Source organism: Phascolarctos cinereus, unplaced genomic scaffold, assembly GCF_003287225.1.
Source record: "Phascolarctos cinereus isolate Bilbo 61053 unplaced genomic scaffold, phaCin_HiC Scaffold_7;HRSCAF=346, whole genome shotgun sequence".
Taxonomy (NCBI): Eukaryota; Metazoa; Chordata; class Mammalia; order Diprotodontia; family Phascolarctidae; genus Phascolarctos; species Phascolarctos cinereus.
Window position 1 is genome coordinate 84,416,222 of NW_027556180.1, and position 20,793 is coordinate 84,437,014.

A 20,793-nucleotide genomic window follows, 5' to 3' on the forward strand; every position below is an offset into this window, starting at 1 on the left:
TTTTAACCATACCATTCTTCCTCTCTTTTTACCAGCTTGCCTTTTGAATTTAATGTTTTTCTACAGCAGACTTTTTTTTGTATGTATTCAACTTCCCTTTGTCCTTTCGGATAAGAATGAGGTTCTTCTGATGCCTGCACCCTTAATTAATCAATCAGGAAACATTTATTAAGCACCTACATCATGCCAGGCTCTATGCTAAGTGCTGGAGATTTTTTTTAAAAAGGACAAAAAACAGGCTTTGCCTTCAAGGAGCTAACAGTATAACAGGATAAACAATAGGCAAACAAATATATACAAAGCAAGCTATATATAGTATAAATAGGAAATTAACAGAGGGAAGGCGGTAAAATTAAGAGAAGTTAAGAAAGGTTTCCTGTAGAAGATGAAATTTTAGTTGGGACTTAAAAGAAACAAGTAGGTAGAGGTGAGTAGGGAGATCATTACAGGGATGGGAGATAGCCAGAGAAAATGCCTGGAACTGAGAGATGGAATATCTTGTTTATGGAACAGCAAGGAAATCAGTGTCACTGGATCAAAGGGTATACATCTGGGAGTAAAGTGTAAGAAGACTGGAAAGGTAGGAGGGGACTAGGTTATCAAGGGCTTTGAACTCCAGGTGGAGAATTTTGTATTTGATCCTGGAAGCAAGTTTATTGAATAATGGGATGACATGGTTAGACTTGTACCTTAGTGACTGAATGGAAGATCCTTTAGAGTGGGGAGAGACTTTAGGCAGGCAAACCCACCAGCAGACTATTGCAATAGTCCATGTGTAAGATGACGAAGGCCTTCACTAGAGTGGTGGAAGTATCAAAGGAAAGAAGGGTGTGTATTCAAAAGTTGTTGCAAAGGTGAAGTCAGCAGACCTTGGCAAAAGCTTGGATATGGGGAGTGAGAAATAGTGAGAGGTTTCAGATAACTCCCAGGTTGTGAGCCTGAGGGATTGGGAAGGGTGGTGGTGCCCTTCACAGTAATAGGGAAGGTAGGAGTTAGGGAGGGTCTAGGGGGAAAGAAAGATAATGAGTTCCATTTTGGACACGATTAGTTTAAGATGTCTACTAAATATCCAGTTCTCGACGTCTGAGAGGCAATTAGAAATGCTGAAGTTGAAGGTCAGTGGAGACATTGGGGCAGGATAGATAGATTTGAGGTTCATAAGCAGAGATGGCAATTAAAATCTATGGGAGCTGATGAGATCACCCAGTGAAGTAATAGAGGGAAAAGAGAAAAGAGCCCACAATTATATAAAGATAGTTTTCAGTATTCTTTTTTTATAAGATTTTGAGTTCCAAATTTTTCTCCCTCCCTTCCATCCCCTTCCCAAGACGGCAAGCAGTCTGATTTGGGTTATACACATGCAATCATGTTAAACATATTTCCACATTAGTCACATTGTGAAAGAAACAGAACAAAAGGGGAAAAAATAATATGCTTCAATCTTCATTCAGACTCCATCAGTGCTTTTTTCTCTGGATGTGGATAGCATTTTCCATCGTGAGTCTTTTAAGCCTATCTTTTTGTCTTTTGGAATGTTATATTTCAACATCTCTCATTTATAGCAGAAGCTGATTAGTCTTATTTGATCCTGACTGTGGTGCTTTGGTGCCTGAACTGCTTTGGCTGTGGCAAAAGCCAAAGATTATTCTTTCTGAGGCTCCTTTCAGAAGGTTATTGGTAGATTCTTTCTTCTCTTCATTTTGCTCTCTGTTTTTAATTGATCTGTACAGTTTTTATTTATGATTTCTTGAAGTAGAAGGTTCAGGCTTTTTTTAATCATGTATTTCTAGGTCAGTTTTTATATCAGATTCCTTAAATTTTCTTCTGTTTTTCAGGTTTTTAATATTTTCTTGCTCACATAGCATTCATTCACAGTGGTCATTGATTTCCAAACTGTCATGTCCTTCCTGTTATTTTCTATCATTTTTTTCTTGGCTCTGCTTATTCTCTTCTTCATTATTTCAAATAAGTCTTCCTAAGTTTTCAGAGTTTCTCATAGGGTTTCTCACAGTTCAATAATACATCATTACATTCATATACTAAAATTTGCTTAGCTATTCCACAATTGATGAACCACCCACTTTGTTTCTGGTTTTATACTGACACCAACAGTGCTGCTATGAATATTTTGGTACATGTAGGACCCTTCTCTCTGCCTTTGATCATCTTGGGATATACACCCAGAAGTTATACAGGGTCAAAAGATCTTTCATAATTTCAGATTTTTTCCAGTGCAGTGGAAACAGCTCACACCAACATTATGTTAGTTGCCTGTCTCCCCACATAGATTGTTTCTGTCCTTTGTCATCTTTTCCAGTTTTCTAGGAATAAAGTGAAACCTGAGTTGATTTATTTTGCATTCATCTTATTAATATGTTAGAATACTTTTATATTGTTAAGAGTTGCATTTCTTCTTTTGAAAATTGTTTATAGCCTTTGGCTTATAGATATTTGAATCTTTTTTTCTGTATCTTGGTTTTCCTACCTTAATCTGAACTATTTGAGGTGAACATTTTTTCCCAATCTATATTTCTCTACTTATTCTAGTTACGTGGTTTTTTTTGCCTGCCATCTCCATCTTATTTTCTTGTCTCAGTCCTGCTCATTCCACCCCTTTTGGCAACTTGCCAGTATGGCATTACGGAAAACACTGAATTTCAAGATAAAAGACCTAGGTTCAAATGTAGGCTGTGCTATTTATTACCTAGATAAGCAATTTATCTTTGAGTCTGTTTCCTCTTCTATTAAATGAGGAATTGGCTTGTCGCTTCTAAGTCCTCTTAAGACCTAAATCCTATGATTTATGTTTTATGTACTTAATATTATTTAGTCTGTTTTCTTCCTCACCCCTTTTCTCCTTTCCTGTGACTTACACTAACTTTTAAAAAAATATATTGCATGAAACATTAAAGTTTTATTGAACACTGTTTGGGAAACTAACTTAAGCTATATAGTCTGTTCCCTTTATATATTACTATTCATTTTTAAAATTATATACTGATGAGATTCTTTGTGAGAGGCAGAATGGCATGGTGGATACAACTGATCTCTCAGTAAAAAAAAAAAAAGACATACCTCTAATACAGCCTGACACTGTCATGCCAGAAAAGTCACTTCAACTCTCAGGAACCCACTGGAACTCTCTCAAAGCTCTAAATTGCATATGATGTGTTGACCTGCATTTGGTAAAGAGTATTTCTTCACCAGGAGTTTCCTACACTAGGGAAGCTTCAGATCCTCCCCAGAAGGAAACTGATACCTCAGATCTAAAACTGATATTCAAAGATTTATAGAGATGTTTATAATGATGTTTATATACACTCCTCCCACTCTTTCTGTACTTTTCAGTGTAATTGTGAGGGTGCATCTAATACTACTGAATAATGGTAGCCTAAAGATATGGTCCTATTGTTCATCTTACAAGTATGTAAGCAGCATCAGATATGCTGCACTCATCGGAGTGCATAATGCTATAGAGTAGCACCACAATACTCCAATAATAGTTGTTTTGCTTATTTATACAATAATGGCATCTAAGTTATGACATATAAGTAGTTAGGGAGAAAGGACACACACAGTATATGAAATAAATAATAGTGGAAGATATCTGGTGGTTACGAAAGTAAGACTTGAGAGTGATTCTGAAGGTAGATGAGATTTGTTCAGAGAGAGAGACCTTACTAAATGAACAGCATGAAGTTAAGGTGAAATTGACCATGGCATGTTCTGTGGAAGTAAGGTCTAATTTGGGGAAGATTAATTAAGTAGGGTAGGACTGGGTTATAGAGAGTCTTGGATCTCAAACTTAAGAGTTTGAGTTTTATCTTATCGGTATCGAATCAGTCAAGGCTTTTGAACAGCTGAATTGCATGAAGAAATTGGTATTTTAGAAAGATGAGTATCAGTGTATAAAATGGATTGAATGGCAGAAAGACTAGAAATAGTGAGATGAGTTAATGGCCTTTTACAGTTCTCTATTCATTAAGTGATGAAGTCCTGAGATGATTTGATGATAGTATAGAAAATGAAAGGGAAGAAATATGTGATCATATGATTTTAACTCAGGTTTTTGTTTGTTTTTACATAAGAATAAAGATTATTACATCCATACAGGACATTTATTTTCATTTCCTATTCCTTTTAGTATTCATTTTCCTTTCTTCCTACATGATAATAAAAACATGTCTTTTTCCACCTCTCCATATCTATCATTTTCTCCCTCCTGCATTTTCACAGCATTTTAGTTCTGTGGGATGTCCCAGCAAGCAGGCCAAGTGTCATATTGACTTCATGGAAGAAGAGACTGAGCTAACTCCTGTAAGTTATTGTGTGACCGTGTCTATGAGCCCATATTTATATATCAATGAAGAGTGATGCCACTAACTCATACTGATGTTGAGATATATTTTCTGGTAATACACATTTTTTAATCTGTTTATACATGTCATAATAAGTGAGCTGCAATTACTTTGGTGTACAATATCTTTTAATTTTTTTTAAAAAATGTAATGATATTAAAAATACAGATATCATGGCATATCTTTAAGTAGAGAAATGCTTTTCCGAGGCTACTTACCACTTTTATGAAAACATGATACCACATGCTACCTTCTGGCTTTTAAAAATTATTATTTTGAAGAGAAGGGAAGAAGAGAGAGGAAAGCAATTAGGTGTATGTATTAATCCAATCCATTAATATAAGGTTATACTACAATTCAGCTGGATGATGTGAATGAAATCACTGCCTCCTTAATTCTGGTGCTTTGCTAAAAAATAGAATCAGCTTTGCTCTCCTCCTCAAATGTATTTCCTTATCTTTTACTCTGTCATTATCTTGTGATGGCCTAATGTGTCCTTGGTGAGTAATGTAAGTGCAGCATTCTAATTAGTTTGTACAAATAAGTAGTTCCAAAAATAAAATACATTTTTGGTAAATGTTTTGATTAATGTCCTCTAGACTTTTATTGAAAGGAAGCATTTATACAGAAATTATTTTATTCAACTAATTTAATGCTTCCTTTCAAGGTTACTTTTTGAAGTTAGGTCAGTAGTTAACATTTATTAAGCACTTTAGTGTATGCCAAGCACTGTGCTAAGCTGTGGGGGATACAAAAAAAAAAAAGTAAAAATAGCCTCTAATCTCAGGCAGCTCATTCTGATATAAGACAACATGCAAATAAATCTGTATATACAAGATACATGTAGAATAGATGAAAAATAATATTAAAAGGAGAAAACATTAGCAGCATAGAAGGGACCAGGAAAGGCTTTTTGCGGAAAGTAGGATTTGAGTTGAGCCTTAAAGGAGTCCAGGGAAATCAAGAGTTAGATATAAGGAGAGAGGGTAACAACCAGTGCAAAGGCGCAGGCACTGGAGACAGAATGGTCTTTCCCAAGGAGCAAGTAAGCCAGTATAAGTGGATCATAGAGCAAAGAAGAGTCAAGAATGAGACAGATAGAAAGGGGAGAGAGGGCCAGATTATGAAGAGCTTTAAATGCCAGAGGACTTTATATTTGATCTGGGAGGCAACAGGGAGCTACTGGAGCTCATTGAGCATGGCAGTGATATGGTCATACCTACTTTTAGAAAAATCACCTTTGGAGCTAAATAGAGAATGAATTGGAATAAAGAAAGACTTGAGGCAGGGAGACCAGTTAGAAGTCTATTGTAAGCAGTCTAGGCAAGAGATGGTGAAGCCCTGATGTTATCTCTGTATGATTAGAGAGAAATAAATGCGTAAAAGAAATGATATGAAGGTAGAAATGACAAGATCTGCCAATAGATTGGATATTTTGAGTGAATGAGAGTTGAGGAGTCAAATGTGGCACTGATGTTTTAGACTTGGGTAACTAGGAATGGTAGAGCCCTCTACCATGCTAGGAAAATTTGGAAGGGAGATAGTTTGGGGAAAACATAATGAGTTTTGTTTTAGACATGTTAAGTTTAAGATAATAATGGAACATTCCATTAGAGATGATTAAGTGAGAAAGAGTTTTGAGATGAAAAGAAATGTGTTTACTATGAAGCCAGAATTCCAGAGGGCACAGTGAAAGAGGCAGGCAGAATGGAGTGGGACCTTTTGGAGAAATAGTTGCGATGGACGGGCATGAAGGAGTCAAAGATGTCAAGGGAAGAGAATGGGGTTTGTACATCTGCAACTGGAGGTTCAGGATCACTGGTACAGCGCAAGTATAAGGGAAGGGAAATATATTGACTATCAAGTGGTGAATCTAGGCAGAATATCAGTGGTTGGAGAGGTCATCAAGAGAGACAGACTGAACGTCATGCTTCCTGGCAGACAGAGATGTTGTACCCTGTGAGACCCAAGGAGGAGCATTTCATTTTGTAGTTGAGGAAACCAAGGCCCAGAGATGTTTAGTGACTTGGCCAAGGTATAGCAGTAAAAAGATTTGAACCCAGGTCCTTTGAGTCGAAATCCATCACACTTTTAACAGGTGGTTATTAAGTTCCTCCTAGGTACTAGGCTCTCTGCTTAGGTGGTAGAAATGGGAAAAAAAGCAAAACAAACCCTGCCCTCAGAGAGCTCACATTCTACTTATTGGAGGAGAAAGTGTGCCCACATATAAGCATGTACAAAATAGATAGAAAATGATTTTGCTTGAGAGGTCACTAACAGTGTAGGCAGGGGTGGGGTGGGTTAGAAAGCTGTATAGATGAGTCTTCAAGGCAATTATGAATGGGAAGGAGAACATTCCAGGCATGATGGGCAGGCTTTGCAGAACTTAAATGGGATTTGGAATGCCATGTCTGAGGAATAGTAAGAAGGCCAGACTGCCTGGATTGTATGTGGAGCAGGGCTAACTTTTAATGATGGAAGGATAGGTTGGGGTGAGGTTATAAAGGCTTTTAAATGCCAGACAGAGGAGTTTATGTTTCTTCCTAGAAGCACTGGGGAGCCACTGGAGTTAGAGTAGTGATCTGGTCAGCCTTGTGCTTAAGGATGATCACTTTGGCAGCTATGTGGAAGATGGATTGAAGTGGTGCAGTAGAAGCAGAAAGACCAATCAATGAGCCATTGCAATAGTCTGGATGAGGGGTATATGTGAAGAGAAAGAAGGATACAAAAGATGAGGGAAGGGAAGCTAGGATGATTCCGAGGTGGTGAGCCTAGGTCACTGAGAAGATGGTGTTGGCTTCATTGTTTGGTACTCTCTATTATGATTTCTTCTCTTAAACTACTTACCTCTTTTAGTATTTAGCATACAATTTTATGATCAGTATTACTGAGTCTCTCAAGCATAAATTACATATTATTGCCCCCTGGTGGTCAAGTAATATATACTGTATTTGTTATTTTACTGACCAGAAAGAAGTCTTGGAATTTGCAGGCTAATCTAACAAATCATTTGAGAAGATTTTAAGGAAAAATAGTGTACAAATGATGCTTGGATTTTTTTGTAATATGATGATACCATCAATCTTAATAAACTTACTTTATGGGGCCTTTTTGTTTAAGAGGTATCAGAGGGCAGTAAATAGAATAGCTGGCCTTGGAGTCAAAAAGACTTGGGTTCAATACTCACTTCTGAATTTAGTAGGCCCGTGACCTTGTTTATGTGTGTGTAATTGCAATAAAATAAGCCTGAACAAAAAGTTTTCTTCATTTCTTAAAATCAAGCAAAAATCAAAGTTTTCTACAAAGCTTGATGGCTTTAAATATAGGCCTTGTGACATTTGAAGACTGGATTGGCTAAGTATGGATAGGCTTATTACCAAAAGATTGGTTGCAAGGTGATGAATATTTTGGTCACAGCAAAGACCAAAACAAACAAAACAGCCCGAAGTCCATTGCAGCATCATTCTACTTTTGTACTGGTGATAGTGTAGTTGTGGGAAAGGAAACAGAAGATGTTAAGAACCACATAGGTTTTCAAATGTTTATATAAAATAATTTTACTCTTCAGCTCTTTTCCCTTTTTTTTTTTAAAAACCTTTACTATAAGGATGGTTTGCTATTTGGGGCAGAAAAGGGAATATATACAATTCATACATACATACATACATACATATTTTAATTTTTGCTGTGAGTTTAGCAAGCATCAACACATATGAACATTTCAGTATACAGAGAACAGAAGAGGATTATATGTGAAACTAAACTTCTGTTACAGAGGTGGTGTTTTGGGTTTTTTTAAGTTTACATTAAATCAAACAGTAGTAGTAACAAAACTGCTCAGCTTGTCTGGGTCCCCTCCCAAAGTTCCCCTCTGTTTCTTCCCTTATGTGTGTGTGCGTGTGTTTTTTTAATGTTTCATTGACACTTTTTTCCTTTTGACACTATCATGACCCACCATCTCCAACTACCAATACCAAAAAAAAAGCAGAAGCCTTCTCTTGTAACAAATAAACATAATCAAACAAAAGCAAAACATTTTGGCCATGTCTAAGAATGTATATTTCATTCTGCATCTCTAGTCCACTGCCTCTCTGCCAAGATATGAGAAGTATTCTTCATAATCAGTCTCCTAGAGTTCTGAGAGGGGGGCATTATATCATTCCAGAGTTCTTAAGTCTTTCAAAGTAGTTTTCATTTACACTGTATAAATTGTTCCTCAGTTTTTTGCTCACTTCACTTTGTATTAGTTTATATAGGTTTTCCAAGCTGTCTCTGAATCTATCACATTCATAATTTCTTACAATGTAGTAGCTCATTATAGTGTAATAAATATATTACAATACAACAGATAACATATTTGTTTAGCCATTCCTCACTGATAGGCACCCACTTTGTTTCTTGTTCTTTGTTACAACAAAAAAGAACTGTTATAGGTATTTTCATACATATGAGTCTTTTCCCTTTGTCTGATCTTTTTGTTCATATGTTTGTGCATGCATGTGGCAGAGAGTGGTGTCACTGGGTTCAAACAGTATATATTTTAGTGATTTTTTAAGTACATTTCCAAATTTCTGTCAGAACAGTTGGAACAATTCACAGCTGCACTAATAGTGTACTCTTATGCCTATCCTCCCCTGTCTCCTCCAACAATTGCCATTTTCTTCTTTATCTTTGCCAATATGATGTATATGAGGTTGAAGCTTAACATTTGTTTTAATTTGTGTTTTCTCTTATTCTGTGTGATTTGGAGCATTTTTTTATATAATTGTTGATGGCCTGCATTTCTTCTTTAGAAAACAGCCTGTTCATACCTTGATCTTATATACTTATAACAGTTCCCTCTATATCTTGTATATCAGATTTTTCTCAGAGAAATTTGCTGCAAAGATTTTTTTACTCCAGTTAACTGTTTTCTTTTTAATTCTAACTATTGATATTGCTTGTGCAAAAGCTTTTTGATTTAGTGTAATGCAAATGACAATTTTATCTTCTATGCTCTCTCTATCCCTTGTTTGGTAATGAAATCTGGGGGAGGTATATATTCAGAAATGAAGGTAAAACGAAAAGACAACAGTAAAAAAATATGTATTTTCTTTTTAAATAGCACTTTTCATCCTCTATGTGGTCCATACCCGTTGACTAGTGGAAAAAAGTATAAGAACTGTATAGGATGAAAAAGCATAGAAAATGGAAAGGCAGTGATCTGCAGTAGGGTTCTGGGGGTGGAGATGATTGAGCCATCTGAACAAGTTGAGGAATTCTACAAAAACCAATTTAGGTGTGAAAGGCTCATACCTCTAGAGCTGGAAAGGATCTCAGATGTCATCTGGTGGAAACCCTAGTTTTTATAGATAAAGAGGTTTATCTTGCTGCAGATCATATAGGCAGTACGTATCAGAGCCAGGATTTGAATTTGGGTCTTCTGACTCCAAATCCAACTGTCTTTCTACTGCTTCATCTTGTGAGCATTGTGTTTTGATAAGTGTAAGTCTTTAGGGAAAATTTTAGATATCTTTTTAAGAGATAGAAAACTTTTTTCAAGGAAAAAATTAAGGAATTTCCATTGTTTTATAGTTTGAGTTTTTGATATTAGTTTACTATATATACATGATACATGCAGAAACGGAGAGAGAGTCCATGACCAGCTACATTATGATATTGTTTACTTTACAATCACTCTTGCAATATTAAAAAGTAGCTAGAGAATAAAAATACAAACTCATTGCAGTCTTATTGGGGAAGGCAACCTTAAATTGTAGGATAGTTTAAAATAAAACACTTCTGTTAACTGTTCATAAAAAAGAATGCTGATTTGGAAGTCAAGGACTTGGATTCTCCTTTAACCATGGGATTTCGAATAATCATAAATATTTCTGAAAGATTCTTAAATTTTCAATTTATTACCATTATTTTTCAGTATATACATATTTGTACTATGTGGATATATAGCACTTAAAAACATTACCAGAGGATAATCAGTTATTTAACCTGTGGCCTTTAGAGTAATCTACATCTTCTTGAAGTGAGGAGGAAGCAGCAGTGGCTGTTACCTGGAAACTGCCTGATTTTTGTCTCTGTCGGTTTAGAAATATAGGGAACTGAAAGAACATCTTCCTTTGTTTGTTTTATATTTACTCAATTTTTTTAAGCACACAACGCCTACACTGACTCCTTTTGCCTTTTTTTCTCTCTTTCTGCACAAGCACTCCTATCTGGACAGGGAAACCTCCCTCCTTCTGAGAAACATTGCAGGAAAACCTTCTCATTTGCTGACCAAGGTGATGCTTCTTCTTTCTGCCTGCATGTGACTGTTGCTTTAAGGGAGGATACAGTCCCCATAATTTGGATGTGCTCCTGGATTGTTGCTTTCTTGTTGTGGCACCTTTGTCTTTAGTAGATTGATTTTTTTCTCCAATGAAGGCAATTACTTGATATTAATAACTCTTGGTTAGAAAGAAGATTCTTGTAAAAAATCTAAAATTCTCTAATAACTTTTCACTTAGCTTTCTAATATTCGTAATGGCTAGCATTCATTCCATAAGTATTATAATATGAAAAGAATAATTTCTTTAAAAACTTTTTGGTGTTTTAGCACCCTTTCCAATATGATAGTTTTATTGCTTTGAAGTCTAACACTTTGTATTCTATTCAGTAGTTAATTTTCATTTTTCTGTTGGTGAGATTATCCCTACAACTTTTTCTGTGGCAAATCTTGCTTTTAAAATCTTATTTCTATTATTACCAATACTACTTCTGTTTTTTACTTAAAATCTTGATTTACTGTAGTCAAACATGAGCTAGAAGGAAAGGCTATAACATTTTATTACTTAATTCTACATCCTCAAGAATATGTAAACCTGCAGTTAGTTTGACCAAAGCTGGATTTCCTTCAGACTGGTGTTTTGCCTCTTTCTGAGAGGTAATTTCTGTTTCCATCACTGAATTAGGAACTGGACAACCTCACAGTGTAACTTCCATTTTTGGATAGCAGATAAATTATATTCTATAAGTATGAAATTGTTTAGAAATCAAATAATTTTTTAAAATTATGTGTCATTTTGGGTTTGGACACAACTGACCCTTGTGCTTGAGAATTAACTGTATTTGATATTGTATTTAGCTATAGTTAGCCACTTAGAATGTGTACTTGAGTGGCATTTCTTAGATATAAATTGAAATACTTATATCAAGGTTGATTAATGGAAGGATTAAAAATATTTCTGTAAACTGTAATGAATTTATCAGACTTCTACCAGGAACTCATACACAACTATAGAACATGGTGTAGTAATGATGGTGATGATGAAGAAAATGATGAAAATTATGTTTGTAAAAATGATACTGAAGCAATGCAACATCCCAAAGTACCTTTCAAATAATCAGAAATCAAAGGATTTCAGGGGAAAGTGTTTTATATTCTAATTTTAATGGGGTAGATTAGATCTATGAATGTGTGACAGCTTCTCAACCCAGATACCCCTGATTGTACTGTTTTTAATTGTTATTAATAATTATTCAATGCTAGTCCTTCTTGATTTTTCAAAATAAGCTCTTTTTTACATTAAGAATAAATTGTTGGGGGCAGCTAGATAGCACAGTGGATAGAGCACTGGCCCTGCCTTCAGGAAGACTTGAGTTCAAATCTGGCCTCAGACAGTTGACACTTACTAGCTGTGTGACCCTGGGCAAGTCACTTCACCCCATTGTCTTACCAAAAAAAAAAAAGAAGAATGAATTGTCCATCTAACTATAACTCATTCGTTTGGTTGCATCTGACTCTCTTCATGAACCCATTTAGGATTATTTTAGCAAAGGTACTGGAATGGTTTCCCAATTCATTTCTCTAGCTCATTTTACAGGTGAGGAAATTTAGGCAAACAGGGTTAAATGACTTGCCCAGGGTCACACAGTTAATCTGAGGCCAGATTAGAACTCAGGAAGATGAGTCTTCCTAACTCCAGGCCCAGCACTCTATCCACTTCACCACTTAGCTGCCCATAATTCATAATAATCCCTTTTTATTCTGGAACTTCAGTAGTGCAGTCAAGCAGGCTTAGAGCCAGAACAGTTGAATCATTTTGCTCACCTACAAATTGAATTGTTTTCCAGTGCCATTGGACAGCTCCACCAAAAATACTAGTGTTTCTGTCATCCCGTGGCCCTTCCAACTTGAATCATTTCGGTGCTTTAAGAATCATTTTTTCCAGCTTGTTGAGTATGGTGGATTAAAGTCTCAAAAGTTGTTTTAATATGAGTTTCTCTTCTTATCAGTGAGTTGGTGCGTTTTTTCCAATGTTTGATAGTTTCCATTTCTTTTGAAAACTTAACCAGAGTATATTTATTTTTCCAATCAATCAGTAAGTTTTTATTAAATAATTAAGTGCTGGAGATACAAAAAAAAGTCACTGACATATCATCTCCAAGATTTTTAATGTTGAAATTCTACTCTCCTTCCACAGTCTGCTGAGCTTATCCCCCTGCCCTTATCATCATTTAGGTTTCCTTAATCCATCCTTGTTCTGCCCATCTGGACCTCATAGTCTGCTACCTTAATGCCACTAGCCACTATGCTACAACCTCTTGCCCCTAGACTAAAACCTTTGAAAATGATCTATACACATAGAACTGTATTGTACAGTAGATGATGTGCAGTCATATCCAACTCTTCGGGACCTCATTTGGGGTTTTCTTGGCAAAGATACTGCAGTGGTTTGCCACATTTTCCACATTATATATAATAGATGAAAATATTAAGAAGGTTTAGGAAAAGCAAGCTATTACAAACTTTTTTCTAGAGCAGATCACATCTTTATAGTCACATAATTTAACAAAAAATTAACTCACAGGTGCAGACAACATAGGATACTAATGTGTTTTTTGTTGTTTGCTTCTCCCTCCCCCAAAGCATTTGATTCGGTGGTGCTATGTTGTCTTTAGTAGTTAAGATAGACCATAGATTTACAAGAAGATACCTCTGCCCAGATTGAATGGTATTAACATTTAGGAAGTACCCCTGTCACTGTTCCTAACAAACTATCACCAGTCTAAGTTGCAGAAATAGTTACTTCTGAGGAATAACCTTTGAAAACGCAATGCCAGTCATTTTTCTTATCAGGAATAGCAGTGCCTTCCATTTGTATTGTCATGATAATAATAGGCAGAGAAAAATAATAACATCAGTTAATAATAATAATGTTGTTCAGTTGCTTCCATCATGTCCAATTCTTGGTGACCGCATTTGGGGTTTTCTTGGCAAAGATAAAGGAGTGGGTTGCTGTTTTCTTCTGTAGCTCATTTTACAGATGAGGAAACTAAGGCAAACAGGTCTAAGTGACTTGCCATGGATCATACAACTAATAAGTGTCTGAGGCCAGATTTGCACTGAAAAAATGAGATTCCATGACTCCAGGCCTGGTGCTCTGTGCACTATGTTGCCACCTAACTGTGATAGTAATAATAGCTCGCATTTATAGAGCACTTTAAGTTTTGCAAAATGCTTTTCAAATATTATTTCTTTTTATCCTCATGACTCTGGGAGGTAGGTGCTATTATTATCCCCATTTTACATTTGAAAAAACTAAGGCAGAAAGAATTTGTGACTTGTACAGGGTTACACGACTCTTAAATGATGGAGGCTGAATTTGAACACAGGTCTTCCTGATTCCTGGTCTAACACTCTGTCGACTGTACCCAGCCACTGCTGTATATGTGAATGTGTTCCTGATTCTGGTGCCCTCTGACCCCGAATGCCATTATCATATTAGCAGCTTATTATTTATCAGTGACTGACTGAAAAAGACATTAGTCCAAGAAATGGCTATTCTAGGCCTTCCTATTTTCCCCTGCTTTAGAGAAGGCTTTCAAACTACTACTGCATGCCTCAGTCTCATAAGCTTTTCTCATTGTGAATATCCTGTCTTTGAACTCTCCTTTATGGCCATAAGGGCTGTACATTTAATTTCAGATGGTGGGCAGTCAGTGATATCTATCAGGCATGTGATTGCTTTGGGAAGTTGATATAAACCAGTTTTCATCAAATCTTAAGACATACTAATTCTCACCTCCCTAATTTTAGTATGAGTTGTTCTTGGGTTAATGATCTCTAGAATTAGTGACCTCAAACTTTCCGTTTCCATTTCCTTTGGCTATTGTTGCTTTTTTCTCAGAGTTTTTAAATTTTTATACAAAAAAGAAAATGTTCCAGAGCTTTTCAGCATTTTTTTTAATCTACAGCATTGACTTTCATAACTATAATCAAGAGATCTCTACCCAGTTTTTGTCCTTAATGCAAATTGGAGGAGGCTTGGTTTTGGATGGTCTCTGATAGCTATGAAAAGAGTTTTTCAGGAGTTTTTCCCTTTCAATACAGAAAAGAAGGTAAGGTAAGAGAGGAATTGAGACCAAGTACGGGAAGCCTCAGAACCTAATACATGCACGGCAATGTGGCTGTGCTGGGGTTTGGGAGACGTTGTCAATAAGAAGATATTGGAAAAAATCAAGACAACTTCGGGAAGCCTAGATTTAGAGCTAGGAGGAACCATGTAATTCAAACCTCTCATTCTACAAATGAGGAGAATAAGTCCCAGAAAAGAGGAGTGAGGCAGCTAAAAGCCACACCAGAGATGACTGAGCTGATAGGTAGACTAGCCAGGATTCAAACCCGGCTCTTTGAACTCTGAAGCAAGCCCTTTTTTTGAAACCCAGAGAGGCTGCCTGCTTTACCTAGGGTCTCATGTGCTTGATAGACAGCAGTTGGAATTTGAGCCAGTAGTCTCTGATGCCAAATCAGTCCTTTTTCCACTTTGCCATGCCTTAAAAATAAGTAAACATAGATTGTCGTGGATTTTGTAAAAAAAAAAATTTACCAGCTCTTTTAAGTATTCTGAGCAAAACTCATCATCAGTGAATATTTACTAACCAGTCTTTTGGTACTGTGTGGTATTAAGTATCTTCTTACCCTGTTTATGAAATATGCCAATTTGTAGGATGAGATGTCTTCCTCTTTTCTATGTGAGGTCATCTTGTTCAATTTCCAAAGGCAAGAAGCATTCGTATAACCTAATAGCTGTAAGCAAAACATGCCCTTTAAAGCAGAAAAGAATTTTTAAACACTTCGTTTGAGAAACATAGAAAAATATTAACCTGAGGATTTCATGTAAACATTTTCATACATAATTTTGCCTCACTATTGAAGTTGAATTTTGAATATCTTCCATTAAAATATACAATGAAGAGTCAGCTGTGTTTTACTGATTTATTTGGATGAGTCATTCTTTTCATTAAATGAGCACACCTTTACAAAATAAATGAATCTTATCTTCTACCTCAGCACCTTCAAAATAAAATGCTCTGTTCTTTGCCTGGCTGAGTTTTCAGATAGTATTTCAGGCTGGAGCTTTATGCTTTTGTTAATTCACTAGCTTCTTTTCGAGGATCAGATTCCTGGTGAACAAGCCCACTGCTCTCCCCAGTCTACTTGTTTCACTCACCCTGAGTAGTAAATACAAAGCATGAAACAGGGGAGGCAGCCTGGAGTGTGGAGTGACGCAGGTAAAGAGAAGAATTGCTCTCAAGGAGTTAGGTGCAGTGGGGTTATGGCTAGGACAGGAGTTTCAGCTGCTGGTGCAAAGGCATGCGACAGATATATTAAACATAGCCGACTTTCATTGCCCTGATATTTAATGAAGAAAAGTATATGAATTGTTTTTGGAGCCAAGTACTTTAATAGAAACTTTCTTTAACCACTGTTCTAAAGTACTTAGCTATGCTTACTAACTGTAATCTAGGCTGAATTTGGGACAGGGGTTGATTGGGAATTAGAGGAGAGGTAAGTTGAAAGGAGCCAATGGAATTAAAAAGTTTGGGCTTTGTTCCTCTTAAATCTCTTAAAAGTTTTTCTTTAGATGCCTCACCTACACTAGAAAATTTTTAAATCATCCTTTACTAGGAAAGGTTTTATTTTTTGAGAGTTTTTTTTCTTTTTTAATTTGGAGATTACTGCTACAGTGTTCATATGGCCTGTACTTGGAAATTACAAGTAAGTATGGATGTTAGCGTATAAAATATTCTTTTAGGAAAACTAGAAAAATGGTTAAACCATATATCTAATTCTTGGTCATTTTAATCTAATGTTTTGGGAACTTCTTAGACATACTTATCTAAGAAGTTTCCAGTACACCAAATCGAGTACTTTGGAAATTCTTTTGCGACAAACTTTTTTTTTAATAGCAAAAGGATGAATACAGATCAGCCAGAATTTACTAACATGAAGTACAACTGACTATCTTAGGTTAAAAACTTTAAAAGCAGCGGAAAACCTAGGTCTTGTTTTTATGTAACAGACTGTACTTGTATTTGTATCCTTTTTAGAATGAAAATATGCCTGTGCTGTAGTTTCATATTTGTTAAAAAAAAAAAAAAGACAGACATTACTTTTTCTTATAAATATAATTTCTGGGGAATGTTGTTACAGCGTAACTGACAAAAGTTAGCTCAGTTCAGCTGCCATCCTTTGCAGAGAGTTTAAATTCAAAGAGGTTTGCATTAAGGGCAAAGATTTATCAGCAAACAAAATCAACACTGTGCTTTAGTTTATAATATCTTGGGTCTACATATTCCCCCATAACTTAACTATATGGTCTTCATATTTTGATAGAATCAAATTTAGCATAATCTTAGACTATATAAACTTAACCGCTATACTACAAAACTAATTCATTTTGGTGACTACACTAGTCTGTTGGGCATGATAGATTTTGTAAAAAGCTGTCTTCTTTTGTAAAAAACTATCCAGATTTTCATTTTTTTCTTTCAAAATATATATTCTGAACATTTAAGCATGGGGACATTTCATGCTTTTAAAATTTTATTCCCCAAACTAACCCTAAGCATTTTTTTAAAAAGCTTAAATTTTAAAATATGCTAATCCCCTGGGCATTTGTTTGTCTCAATTGTCTTGTGTTCACAGGAAGAACAGGCAGCCAAGGTGAAGGCAGAAAAGATCCGAGTGGCCCTGGAGAAGATTAAAGAAGCCCAAGTGAAGAAGGTGGCCCGGGGCTTCAGGCTGGCTTGGGGCTTTATTAATTTATAAAACGTCTACTACAACATGATGCATTTTGGGGGGCGTCTTATTAAGGAAAACAAGTTTAAAGTTTTTCTGAAATAAATATTGCTTGAGACCAGCCTAATCTTCATTAGAATAGCAGCCTGGTTCCTAATTTCAGCCTTGTGTGCTTGCTTCTAATGCAGTCCTTGTAGACAGCAGTCAGATAGGATGCTTGTATGGTCGGTGACAGTTCATTTCAGTAACCATGTATTAAAAGCACCTACTATGTGCCAGCCGCTATGCTAGGCACTGGAACAACAAGCAAATTACAGCTAGTTCTAAGGTACTACCCAGTGTTTGTTTCTATATTTAAATTTTTTTAATTGCTTTCATCATTCTTTTAAAATAGAAGACAGTAATCTCCATTTCATAGGGAACTGTCAGAAGTTGCTACTTGACGTAGTTCACCCAGAAAACTAGAAGTATGGCTACAGATGCAGTAGTTGGTAGAGAACAGGAACCTCATTTAGATAACATTACACATGTGGGTATGCTTTTTAAAATACGGGGGGGGGGGGGGGGGGGGGGGAGGTTCAGCCCTTAATTTAATTTCTCCATATTGTTTTAGTTAATTTTCCACAACACCATTTCTGATACAAATTACAAATTATTTTACTGCTTATTTCAAACCAAACTTTTTATTTAGGGTTGAGGTTTTTTTCCCCCTTTTCTTGAACTATAAAGAAAATACAGCCAAACGAAAATTTCAGAAGGAAGCCATTTTAAGTGTGAACTGTATGTCAGAATGGCATAGAATTAGAAGTGTGTTCAGTTAGCCAGGGGACTAGAAGCTGTGGCAGGGTCTGTCTACCAAGCTGAAAGGCCTAGCAAACCACGCTAAGGTCAGAGGCTTCTCAGAAGAGAAGGCAATAAATATTCTGAGCAACAGCAATGTGGGTAACTATTAACTAAAGCATTAGTTATGCTTAGACTGACGGAGTCACAGACCTTTTGAAGTAATGGGTGTTAATTATCCGGGGGGGGGGGGGGGGGACTTCTCTAATACATTAGCCAGTTTGGAATTCTTAAAAGGCTTGCTAAATTTATGTAATTGATTAGGTTACGTGCCTTGCAGATGGCAATGGCCAAGAAATGGTATTTCATTTATTAGCAATGCCTCTGTTCACTTGATGACATTTCGGCACATGTTACTTTTCTTGGCTAAACTTTTAATACATCTTTCTGGTTAATATACTTTCTAGTTATTGCAACAAATTCAGCAAACTTTACAAAGGGCCTACAGTATGCACAGTAGTGTGCTCCACGCTGGAGACAGAAAGAGTCCTTAAGGAACTGACATTGTGATGGGGAGATAAAACCTGTACTACAAAAGACAAGTATAGAGGAACAACTCTATACTTGTGTAAAGAGAAAGAGCTTCACAATGGGGCAGCTCAGGGAAGACTTCTCAGAGAAGCTGAACTTTGAAGAAAGATAAGGATTCCTAGGGGCAGAGTTGAGGAGGAAGTACCTTCCATGCATTTGGGACAGCTTGTGCAAATGTGTAAATAGAAGAGGACATAAAATGGCAAGTTCTGGAAATGGCTACCAGTTCAGTTTGGTTAGAACATGGAATGCCTGAGGATAACTTTCTTAATTTTCAACCAAAACATGTCCTTTTAAAAAAAAAGCCTTAGAATAATTCAAGAACACAAGTGTTGTAAGAATCTATTTTAAGATTTTTACCCTACCTTGTTTTGAACGCTATATCCTTTTTTCTTTGTATAGAAAAGATCATGGGGCAGCTAGGGGGCGCAGTGGATAGAGCACTGGGCTTGGAGTCAGGAGGACCTGAGTTCAAATCCAGCCTCAAACCAGACACTTTTGACACCAGCTGTGTGACCTTGGGCAAGTCACTTAACCCTAATTGCCTCACCAAAAAAAAAAAAATCCCATTTTTTCCACTCTCTTTCCCCCTCCAAGAAACAACAAAAACCTTCCTTTAATTTAGTTCATCCCAGCTAGATATTAGAAGGCAGATAAGCCAATAAAGTAAAAGGATGATAAAGGTTTTTGTTGATGATGATATTTTAAGGGGGTTTTTTGTTGTAAGAAGCAGCCTGGTATAGTAGAAAGAATGCTGGTCACAAGGCTTCCCACCCTTGCCCTGTAGTTTTAATTTGGGCTGAGGCGCTTTGAACCTCAGTTTCCTCATCTATAAAACAGGAATAATAAAGCCTCTTAGGATTACTATAAAGCTCAAATGAGAGTGTATATGTATGCATATTTTATTTTATGTGAATTGAATACAGATTTTCAACAAATTTAATTTTTATTTAGATAGTGTTACTAGTAAAGAATGACTTGGAAAAAATTACTTTCAAAATGTTTTTTGTTTTTTTAACTTTTTTCTTCTCTGTTACAGCTTGTAATTAGAGTCCACATGTCTGATGACAGCTCTAAAACAATGATGGTAGATGAGAGGCAGACAGTGAGACAAGTATTGGATAACCTGATGGACAAGTCACACTGTGGCTATAGCTTAGACTGGTCACTAGTAGAGACCATCTCCGAATTACAAATGGGTTAGTAATTTTGTTGTACTAGTCTTTTACATCTTTGTAAGATCAGTTGTCTTACTCTCTATAAAAGCATACTTTAAAAATCCTATTTATTGTTATACATTTGGTTGCAGTTTTTTCATAATTTGGATTTTTTCTCTGTGTTTATAGCATCTTATTTGTCTAATTGTTGCTTAGATTATAATGTAATACAAGACTATTACCATATCCATACCATTTCACTCATGTCTTTATTGTGGACAGAACAAAGGATGAAAAATACTATATTTCCTTAGAATTGTGTACAATCGACCAGTCATTTCATCCTAATACAATTATGCTTATGTTGCTTATGTCTGATTTTTCAGAGATAAATGGAAAACCTCTTAATAGGAAGAATATAAAAAGGGTCTTATATCAAAAGCATTTTTTGTATTAATTATAATTTTAGATTCCCAAATATATCTTGATGCCATTATGGCATTATGGTAAATTTAATTTCACCTCACTTTTTGTTATTTTATTGATTTATTTCCATTGTTGTATAACATATAGCATAGCTTTGCAAACTATAAAACTATATAAAAATTATTGTTGTTGTTATTCCTGTATGACCATGGGCGAGTCACTGCCTCTCTTTTGGCCTACATGACCTCTAGCATCCCTTGTAGTTCTAAATCTGTGATCTAAGGTTGATAAGGAAGTCCTTAATATGGTACTGAAGAATAAAATCTCTTACCAGAAACTACTTTAGCTTCTATAAGAGTGTAATATAAGTCCAGTGTAAATGGTATAGTGGATTGAGGTCTGGACTTGGGAGTCAGGAAGA

The 20,793-nt window shown here is 36.0% G+C and overlaps 1 protein-coding gene across 1 annotated transcript in view; it reads left to right on the plus strand.

The window, feature by feature from the left end:
- RAPH1 (Ras association (RalGDS/AF-6) and pleckstrin homology domains 1) overlaps positions 1–20,793 on the plus strand; it is a 106,024-nt gene that overhangs the window by 56,860 nt on the left and 28,371 nt on the right. The window contains 2 exon segments of the mRNA XM_020972854.2: positions 17,326–17,403; positions 19,829–19,988. Coding sequence (XP_020828513.1) covers positions 17,326–17,403; positions 19,829–19,988 — 238 coding nt within the window.